Genomic DNA, 11347 nt, shown 5'->3' with positions numbered 1-11347 from the left:
ATATTTTTATGGTCAGTTACAGAAGTATGTCATAATTTTCCTTGGTCCTAAAGCATCATCCCTTTCTCCATAGGTTATTTTTAAAACTGGAGCATATTTTAAGGTAATGTTTCCTTTTTGACTTCCAAGTGCTATTAACTCAATAATGTCTACTAAATGAGGAAATATAATATTTATAGTGAAGTAAATTGGCAAAAATAGAATAATCTTACTGCCTTGGGCTGTGTCAGAGCTGGTGGGTTTGATGACCCTGTTTGCATCCTCGTGAAGAGCTCCAAACCAGTCTTTCAGCCGGGAAGCGAGGTTCCTCAACTCCTTGTCCGTGCAGGCTGGAGAAAAACAAATGGCACTGGTGAGTCCCTGAGCTTCCTACCCTCAATATGTGGGGTTATTGCCAAAGTCATTTAAAGCAAGCTTCCCTGGCCAACCATGACATAACTGCACCCTCCCCACATGAAGTGCCCCAAAGGATACTGCCATCACAAGAACCGAGTGGGACAGAAAAAAGTCTAAATTCCCAGGATGACAGGTGCAGCTGACACTGGACTTTGGACTGCCTCCCAGCTGTTAAAATAAGCTGTGCAGGTCACACAGGTGTACAGTATCCTCCAAAGACTGACACTGATCTTTTTTGTGAACCCCAAATAATTTGCTGCTGCATCTTTGCTAGGGAAAATTACATTTTCCACTGTACTCTTGCCAAGAGATTACCCACGAATAGCTAATGCTATTATGGAGAGACTGCTCAGGACGCCAAAAGATCCCAGGAACAGCAGGCTCCCAATTCTGTCTTTGGCAATTTCTGGATTTGGCCTATTGGCCAGCCTTCCCGTGGACTCATTCTGATTTTCCACCAGTAATAGAGGAATGCTTCTCTATAGGAGCCCTTTTGTCTCAGCCCCTCCATTACTATCTGGTTTGTTTCATAGGGTGTGGCAGAGTAGGTGAGGCAGATGATATGCCTGAGGACAAAAAGAGATTCAGCTTCACAGGGGAGCCGGCAGGTGAGGAAGGGAATGAACAAGCTGAAAGTCTTCTGGAAGGCTGGATAAGACTTGCAAAGAGAAATGCCAAAGGAGTGAAAGGATGTGGAGAAAGGAGCTGACTTCCTAGGCAATGGGGTACTATGAAGACACAGAAAACCCAGCAGTGTCCTTTGTGACCCTAGCAAGTGGAACGAGAAGAGACAAAAATCTCAAAGAATAGTACGTGAATGGGGAAATAAATCATGCAAATGTTTCTTTTCCCCAAATTTGAAAGTTACAGCAACAAATGGCTAAGAAGCTGAGCAATACATGCTATGGCACAGAGCACAGTGATGCAGGAGGGCTCTGGGGCAATGATGGAGAAATAGATAGACTCCTACACAGCCTCCAACAGCACAGACCCTGACTGACCTGAAGACAGTGGGCCCAATCTGCTGGCCTCACAGGGCCAGGGCCTGTGCTCTCTAAAAGAACAGAGTACAGCACAGACCCTCTCCTTGATTTTAAAGAGAGAAAAAAACCAACCAACTAAATAAACATTAAGAATGATACAAAGGGGAAGCTGGGGAGATAGCTCAGTAGAATAAGTGCTTGCCTGGAAGACTGGCAAGTACAAGGGCCTGAAATCAATCCCTGGTTCCACACACACACACACACACAAAAAAAAATGATACAGAGAGCCAGCCAAATATCTCAGTGGATTAAAGCACCTGCAAGCAGGGACAGGGGCCAGGGGTTTGATCCCCAAGTCTGCTGTGCAGGCCCTGCCCCCAGGATGCACTGAGACAGCAATTGAGACTGGGCATGGTGGCAAGCGCCTGTAATCCCAGCTCTTAGGAGACTGTAAGCAGGCAGATCATTATGAGTCTGATATAATAGTGAGACCCTGAACACCCTGTAGATCCTTCCCTAAAATACACACACACACAAAAGAATGATACAGAACTTCCAAACAAGATGACAAGATCCACACTTTAAACTCTACCAAGCTCAGAGTGAATGTATGTGCTCAGTATTTATATGTAGTTTGTTAATGGCCTCAAGACCCTGCATTGCTTGTAACAACCATGATACAACTGGATGTTTAACCCCCCTCCCCCAGGAATCAGCACTGAGAAATGTCTTGACTGGCAGCAGATGGAATGGGGATGGCGCCCCACTGCTTGAAATGAATCTCAGCTTTGCCACTCACTGCTAGGTGACCTCAGAGCAGTCACATAATCCCTTGGCCCCTCAACTTCCCCACCTGTAAACTCAGGATAAGAGCATCACTCGGTGACCATAAGCCAATGTCTGTAAAGTTCTTAGCAAAGTACATGTCATACAGTTATTACTCAGGGATGTACCAGCTATGATTTTTATTTTGACAATTACTGTTTTTTTAAGTCGAAGATTTATAAGTAACCTTACAGAAAACATCAGAGCATTTAGAAAATCAATAAGACTAATGTACTCAAAAACCTTGACTTTGTCTACCCAAGAAAAAGGTAAAAATGGATACTTACGTTATCCTATAAATTGCCATTAGCTAAATATAAATTGGCTATATTTGATTCCTCTGTTCAGGTCCCATAAAGCATGCTGAATAGTCACAACTGGCCCTCTACCTCCACACTAGAGAGCACAGAGCCAGTATACTACCATCCCAGCATAATGCTGTGCAGCATACTGTTGTGTGAAGAGGATTTCTGGCTTTCTGATGTTTGCCATTGTATCCTGGTATTCAGATTTGTGTCCCTCTCTCCCTTCAGCACTTTAAGATGGCTGACAGAGAAAAAAGAAATAAGTCCCTCCCAGTCTGGATCCGCCATCTTGTGCTAAGCTAAGCTTACACATCAGAAGGAAAGCAGCCATTGCTAAAAGCAGGACTTCACGCTATTGCCTTGACACCAAGTCTTACCCCAGGAATAAGTTCTCTGACACACTTGTCACAAGCCTCAGGCTCTAGGGGATCAAGTCTGCACTTTTCTGACACTGTACCACTTTAAACAAGAAAGCCCATGAGATTCTAAAGGGGCTAGCATGCAGACTCTATAATAAAACTCACATTTGAAACTGAAAAATTAATAACATCCATTCGTTTCTCTCTTGCTATGCACACCATCTATTTGAAATATTTTCTGAGCAGAGAAAATGGCCAAGTCAATTTTAAAAGTTAATCACACACCGCAAGATAAAGTAGTGAGCCACGTTTAGCTAAACGCAGAGAGATGTTCAGGTGATCCGTGTCTTTACCAGCCTGCCGCCTTCCCCACGGGCTTCTCAAAGCACACAGCTGTGGGCAACTGATGGAATCTGGCTCTGGAGTTGTGAAAGAGTGAGTCGGTCACTCAGGGACAACTCCACACACAGGGAGCCACTGGCACTGGTAGCAGGAGAGAGATCAAGAATCTGAGATGGAGATAGGAGGTGCTCTATGATGGGCCCTATTCACTCACAGTGTCCTCATCCAAGGGGTCCTTGGGAGGAGAACGTGAGGCACAGCTAGCCTGGGAACGGATATATTCCAGGGGAAACATAACCAAGAGAACAGCCTGCAGAAAGCTATTTGTTCAGATTTGACACCACAGCACACAGGCTTCCTGTGAGGCAAAATGCTCACATGTATTAGTCACCAAAAAGGAACCAACCTTGGATTTTTCTTCTCAGAAACAAAGGACCGAAAAGATATTTCCAACATACTTTGTTCCTTCCCAGGGAAAATTAATGGGGATGGGGGAAGGAAACTGTAAAACCATATCCCCTGCCAGTCCTCCACTCTGCCCCTAGATGTGCCAATCTTTGCCATTTCTAGAGAGGGTTCCTGCTGGCTTCACCATTCCTCTTGCTGAAAGGAACAGGTGTTCAGGCCACCCGTGTGAGAACCTTCAAGGAAAGAAGGTGCTGTCATAGGCAGAATTTGGATACATTATGAAGACTAAAACCTGATCCACTGGCCCGCCACATCACTCTGCTGGGCAGCTGAGCACCAGTTAGCCTTCAGGGTCTCCCATGTTCAATTCTGTTTCCTCCTAGCCTCCACCTGGGTTTCAGCAGCTCGTAGCGCTCTCCTTCCAGTGGTCTCTGCTCAGAGCCCTGTTTCAGTGATGTTTTCCCATTTGCCTTCCTGGTTATCCTTTCTACATTGTGTTAGTCTGCTCCAACATAGATAGGAGTTGGTGGGCATCTTTGAAAATGCCTGCCCCGTCCTTGCCTTCTCCAGGAGTCAGGACATGGTATCATCATGTACTCATAGCCACAGGGCAGAGATGATGTAGAAATTATCCTGGTCTTATCCATTTCTCTATTTACTGTAAAATGTCTGCTGGTTCTTTGGTATCCCTACTTCTTTATTCCAGTTCATTTCATTTTCCTACTTTCCACCAAGACAGGTTTCTAATTGGTCTCCAGTTCTGAGCCACACGTTTCCTTTTCCATCCAGCAGCCAAAGTGACCATTGCAAAATGGATATCTGATATAGTCATCTGCTTGCATGAGCCACTGAGGGGATCCCAGATAATCTGCAGGTTAAGGCTAAGCTCCAGAATATGAACTAAGCTGCGCACTGGATCCCTCAGTGCAGAACCTGCTGCCTTGTTTGGTTCTCTCCTCTTTGCCATCCAGCTCCAGCCTTACTACTCTTTCCACAGTCTTCCACCTGGACACACCTCTGGGCCTCACTGATGCCCACATTTCTCTCATTTTACAGTTTAAAGCCACTTCCCCTTAGAGGACTTCCTAACATTCAAACTAGTGAGGTCTCCTTGGATGGGCTCCCGGTGCCTTGATGTTCAGCTGGCCTATATCTCACCTGTGAGGTGTCATCGGTTATGTGCCCCCCATGTCATTGCAATACAAACCTGCTGTGACCCTGCCTTTGAACTGCATGCAGCTGCTCACCAACATGAAGAACACTCCCAGTGCACACTTACTGATGAACTGTGGAAATCCCCTTTCTGCCTCTCATAAAGTGCAATTTTTCCATTTCCAAAATGGTACTACTAAAGCTTCGCTCATGGCAACATGGCATGGAATAAGAGTGGGAAATATCAGTAAAATGTAGCTCACAGTTACTGGTATATAGCAGAGATTCATTAAATTTATATTCCCTTTCCCATTTCCCAACTGTCTGCATAATGTGTTAGAATTCTATTGTTATGCTTTATTTTAAACCCAAGAAGATGCTGCTGTTATAAGGAATAACATCTCCCTTTATTGATTTTATAGGTGGCTAAGTAGAAGTCCATGAGATTCAGATTGCAATTTCTGTCTTTTCCTCTCAGTGGATAAGCTCCACAATGTCAATGGAGAGGATTTCATCCACATCTGCCTTACCTGAGCACTTACCCTTGGAAGAGTTGTTCAAAATATATTTATGGAAAAGAAGAATGAATAAATGAACACAAGGGTTACAAAATCAAGTCAATGTTATTAAGTGGTGCTGTCAGGATTTGCATCCAGCCTTGCAGGGCTCTCCCTGTGCACAGACCTGACCCCTTGGGTGGTGGATAGACTGGGACTGTAGGCAGCTGGTGTGAGGATATACAATCGATATACTTGGACCATGTTCAGGGTTGAAAGAAAAAGTCAGATGCTCCCCTGTAAAGGAAGCTCGGCCAGTAATACAGAAAGGTTGAACAATGTGGAATGGAAGCGAGACTCTTGCCTTTTTAGCTTGGGTGTGAGAACAATGAGCTTCCAGGAGAACTGCGGAACAGCCCGCAGCATGTCACATGTGCAGCCACAGGGGCTTCATTAGAGAAAAGCACAGTGCCACTGCACATTACCCTCCAACGTGAAGAAAGACAGCTACCTCCCCCAGGAAAGCACAGCATGCAGGCAGAAAGGGCCCAGGTAATTTGGTACTCTCCCAGTAGTTTTCTCCTGTCTATTTGGAAAATATGACCAAAATATAAGAAACAAGTGTAAATAGGCACATGCAGTCTCCACAGAAGGTACATAGCCCTGGAGAGCAAATGTGATGGCTTTTTCCACCTGGGACCCTCTCCACTGCCAAAAGCTTAGAGCTCTAAAGGGCTAATAGGGTGGATTTGAATGCAGACCACGCTCAAGCAAATCCTGAAGTACAGCATGAAAATCTCAGCTGATGGAAGGGGGAAGCTATTCTAGGGCTTCTGCATCCCTGCAAGGTGTGTGCAGGGCATTAGAAAGAAGGAAGGAGAGCAGTGCTCTGTTAAGCTCCCCAGGTAGCAGCTGCATCATTTCAGACTTGAATGCAATCACTACCCTGGGGTTGCCTTCCTCTGGGTGCCTCTACCGCATCTGGCCTGGCCCCTTCATCCTCCATAGACAAAGCCAAGAGCTAATGAAGAGCCAGTCAACAAGTTTCAGGTTAAGTAAATTAGTTAGGAGCTAGGTCATCTGAGCATCTATAATGTGTTCCCAAAGCTGTAGCTGGTGGTGTCCCAAGCTGGCCTCAGCTCAAAGGATGACCTGGGAGCTGAATGATACTCTGAAAAGCTATTTCAGGGGTTAGATTTAAAAAGAGAAGACAAGGAAACAAGCATAGATATAGAACACACTCACTGGGGAGATGATAAAAAAAATAGAACTGGGAATACAATAGAAATCCTTCACCCAGGGCTAGAGTCTTAACCTTGCTAGAGGGAGAGGCAAAGCAGCCCTGATGCCACAGTGAACATCAAATGGGGATGTCTGAAAATGGCAAATCTGACACACAAGCATCATAGAATAGCTGTACACCTCTGCTCGGAAACCAATTACTGGTCTACTCTTGAATGCATGAACTCTTTCAGCTAAAGAGCCCAAAGGGAAAAAATTACCCCACCTGTCATACAGACCTACCTGCTCCTTCCATCCCAGCTCACCCCTGCTTACCTCAGGGCTCTGGCAGAAGTTAATATGAAAACAATCAGAATTTAATTTAAACTTTAGTGCCTCAGAAGGTAATTAAAGAGTTGGGCCTGACTCAAGTTCTCTCTGGGAGCAAGCTGGGAGGCCTCTTAGCAATGGAGCCGTGGTGCTAGCTGTTTCTCACTAATCTCTTTCAGCCCTCCTAGGTGCTGTTGTGGGTAATTACTTAATCAGAGCAGCTCTGGATCAATGCACTCAAAGTGTTTGCAATTAGCAGCTCCTGTAAAAGGGCCAACTGAGCCTTCTTTAGGGTGGGGATTGCACTCTGGGTGACACTTCCCACACCCTGTACTGCAGCAAGGCAAGGGTGCCACTCTGGACTGTCCAGGCCATGCATTTCTCTCCACCATCCCATGGTGCTTCTGCTCCACTAGAGGAATCTCACACTCTCCTCCCTGACAGCGACTGGGTCCCTCCTATTGTTGAATATCTGGCACAAGCAGGTGCCCAAGTGCTGGAACAACTGAGGAGGGGACACTGCACACCATGGAAGCTTGAAAGAGAGAAATAGCGAATCTACGGGTCCCATAAGGATAGGGGCTGTAATAAACTGGAAAGCAAATAAGCGAGAGTTGATGCTGATCAGCACAGTTTTAGGAGCAATAATCAGAGTGATTCTGCTGTCAGAGGATCCTGCGGAGGGAAGGGAGAGTAAGCAAGTTCCACAGTCAGATGAGCCTGAGCACACACTCCAGCCCTGCTACCTCAGCTGACACTGGACAAGTTATTTCCAATCTTCAGTTTTGTCACCTGCATAATGATGGTAATAGAACCAGCTAATGGATCATAGGAAGCATTAAACAAGACTATATTTAAGGGCTTAGTTCCAGACCTACTGCAGAGTCCACACTCTGTAGATACTGCCATGAACTTATATGTGTCTATGGACATAGCATGACACAGTGATGCACCACATATAAAAGTTTGGGAACCAAGATCCTGCATATGGTATTTATACGTGAAGCCATCCAGGAAGGTCAGATTTTATATCGTGCTTCAGAGCTGCTCAATGACCTTTCCCAAGCCGTACAAATGGTGAGTGGTGAACTGAGACTTATGTTCAAGTCTTTCAACTTTTAGTTCACTCATTTGTACCCACAGCACAACTCAGGCACCCAAAGATGCCTGCATCTAGCTGCTCTTCTACACAGTGCTGACCAGAGTGCGGAAGGCCTCTGCCATCAGCCCCAAGAAGTGATCTTACATGGTGTCTTGGTGAGTAGGAGGACACTACCTTCAGGCTTCTGGGTCCACATGTGCCCACTTGGGGGCTCATGGGAGATCTTTGTAGGTGAGGTCCCCAGGTTAAAGTATGCATGTGTGCAAGATACCATCAGTACTAATGGCAGACAGGATGGAGCAGAGCAGAGTGCAAGAGCAGCCTGTGTCTTTATTGTGTAATTCGTTTTTACAATAATTTAATTTTACACTAATTCTTTTTCTACAAATATTTTATTGAAAACAGATAAAACAAAATTTTGTAACAAAATAATTGGAGAATAACAATAGCTAATATATTACAAGTTATTATCCTTAAGGTCATATATTAGGGTACAAGATATGGACATAAAAATTGCTCCAATCAGTATTAGCACCTATCTTCCTTTTTAGTGAATTAAGAAACATTAATAGTGTGACTGTCTTGCATTTTTTCCCTTTTCCCTACTGTCCTTTTGCCTTTCCCCCATCCTAGTTCCTGTTTCCTTCTGAACAACTTATTTCACTATTGTATATTTCAGAGCTTACTCTTTCAGTTTCTCATACCAGGGAGACAATATGATGTTTACACATGTGAATCTGATTTATTTCACTTATGAGTATGGTCTAAAGTTGCATCCATTTATCTATAAAAGCTTTAAATTTGTCCCTTTTATGGCCGAGTAGTACTCCATCGCACAAAAATTAAAACAACAGTGAGATTCCCCAGAAAGAATGACTATCATTAAGAAATCAACCAATAAGAAATATCAAAGAGACTATGGAGTATAAGGAACACTTCTCCACTGTTGGTACTGGAAATCACTGCAGAGATTCCTCAAAACTAGGATTAGAGGTCCCACCTTCCTTCTGGGTACCTTCTCAGAAGAATTAGAAGCATCATACCACAGCAATATATGTGTGCCCATGTTTACAGCAGCATAATTTGTAGTAGCTAAATCTTGGAAAGAACCCAAGTGCCCAGGCACCAAGGAATGGATATCATGTAAGTCTTATATAGGTTGCTATCTCGTCTTTACATTATTACATGCTGGCCTCACTGGCACACGCGTCTGTGCTCACTGCTAAGTCATCGTTATATAACTGTATTCTGCTACGCAATTGTTCTAGACAAGTGGGGCCGCATCTCTGTGTCCTTCGATGCCCCTGGACTTTGAGGCAGTCTGAGTGGTTCCCCACAGTGTGAATACCAGCTCTCACTACACAAGTTGCTGCTGTTTTTCAGGCAAATCAGTGCTCTTTTCTGAGCCTCTGTTTTTGCATATGTAGAACAGGGATGATGGCAGTACAGTACAGGTATTAACATCACAAGTTGATGTGAAGACTGAAAAAACAACAGGTGACCACTATCATCTTCCATTCCAAAGACCTTCGGAAGCTCACAGCACCTACTCTCGAGAAGTTAATATATGGCAAGATCCCAGACATAAGCAATCGGAGTAACAGATAATACAATCAGGGTTCGCAAAAGGGACTTCTTGAGCACATCCAGGTGAATCTTATTCTAACAGAGCATCTTAAGGATTTGATCTAGGTTGTACCTGCTCAAATTCTGCTATAAACAAATTCAGTTTTCAGATTTTAGTGCCTAAACATCAATATATATGCATGTTCTCTTCTCTGTAGAGAAGACATCTTTTAAATTAAATAAATAAATAAATAAACAGGCACAAGCAAAGGAATTAGGGCCCCATTATTCAGGAGCTTGCTAATAAAATCCTTCTTTTAAAGCAGTCTTTGGAAGAGCTTAAAATACTAACATTAAACAAGGAAGATGTGTTAAACTAATTAATGGTACAACCTATAAGCGAAGATGGATAAATTTCCCTATTAAAGCCATTAAGACTATTCTTGGTAACCTGATTTGAGGACACTTTAATGTTTCCCTTGATCTTAATGATAATCCTTCATCTGGAAAAAGAAATACATTCAGAGCTTGCACAACATTTGTACTGCGCATGAATGGAATAACACTTATTTTCTCCCCTGAATAATCTAGAGCAGGAAGGTTAGATAGATTAAAGAAGCTTTTAAAGCTTCTGATAAAATCCATAGCCTTCTTCACACTCCAGGGCAAAAAATATTAATGAATATGCAAAATATTGGCTAGCAATGCCAATTCTGGCTTAAATTGTATTTCCTAGTGAGCAGGTCAGCATTTCCCTGTTTGAGACCTGGAATACTTCAGCAATGATTGTAGAAAACAGAATTATAATCAGCAGTTATATTGAAGGATTTCACAGCCAACTGGATTTCTTGAGCTCTCAAGTAGTAAAAACTAAGCTAGAGAAATGACACCTGACATTCTCATCTAAGTACTAGCAGGAACTCCAAGGCAGAATGTGAATAGGCTCTGCCTAAACTATGGAGAGAGCCAGAAAATGCAGAGGCCTTGAAGGGAGCTGGGTGCTGAGGGCAGGCTGCTGCTTGGGTCAACCCTTTGCAGAAAGCCAGACTGAGAGCCTGAGAGTCACTACATCTTTTGCTAATTTATGTGCTCAAGGGGCCAATGACAGTTCCAAGAAGGCTTCCAGAAGGTGCCAGAACTTCCACTGAGACTCAGGTTCATGGAGGTCTTGGAAGGAAGACAGCATTCTAGGCAAGTCTTAGAAACAATGAGGAAGCCATTTTGAATGAAGTGACTGTCAATGCTGATTTATACTGGAGTAGTTCTCAAATTATACACACCAAATTTAGCACAATTAAGCATGTCTAAATCATGAATTATATAAAAATGTTTAAATGTACATATTTATCTTCTGCATATTAAAATATATTCTCCTGTACTACACATTATATATGCACACATACATTCAAGAGGTGACTTCTGACATGGCATTGATCAAAGACCTAAGTCTTCAGTTGTAAGCAGTGTTAGTGACAGAAAACATGTGTTTAGGGTACACCTAGGATGAATCTCTATTCTTCAGGAGAATTTGCATCCAATTTAACCTGCTCAAATTCAACACTCAAATTGAGATACTATTGTTCAATATAGTTTCTGTTTCTATTTTTCCAGGCCTAAAGTAATAGTACTTGCATGCGCGCACTTACCCTTTGTTATGGTTTGTGTCTAGTTGTCCCCCCAAAGCCTCATGCAGTCATGGGGTGAGGACTTCTAGAGTTGGTGTTAACTCATGATCCACTGGGATTATGTGTGACCCAAGGCTGGGATTATGGGTTTTAGTACTGCTGGGATTACCCATAGGTGGGTAAATACTGGGAAGTACCCATAGGTGTGAGTACTTCCCCTACTCTGGGGCAGGTAA

The 11347-nt window shown here is 43.5% G+C and overlaps 1 protein-coding gene across 1 annotated transcript in view; it reads right to left on the bottom strand.

Moving 5' to 3' along the window:
* Positions 1-11347, bottom strand: part of Spock1 (SPARC/osteonectin, cwcv and kazal like domains proteoglycan 1) — a 570527-nt gene that overhangs the window by 18914 nt on the left and 540266 nt on the right. Inside the window, exon 7 of the mRNA XM_004632236.2 lies at positions 213-329. Coding sequence (XP_004632293.1) covers positions 213-329 — 117 coding nt within the window. The remainder of the gene's footprint in view (positions 1-212; positions 330-11347) is intronic.

This window comes from Octodon degus, unplaced genomic scaffold, assembly GCF_000260255.1.
Source record: "Octodon degus isolate 3935 unplaced genomic scaffold, OctDeg1.0 scaffold00048, whole genome shotgun sequence".
NCBI classification, from domain to species: domain Eukaryota; kingdom Metazoa; phylum Chordata; class Mammalia; order Rodentia; family Octodontidae; genus Octodon; species Octodon degus.
This window is presented reverse-complemented; position numbering and strand designations above follow the sequence as displayed.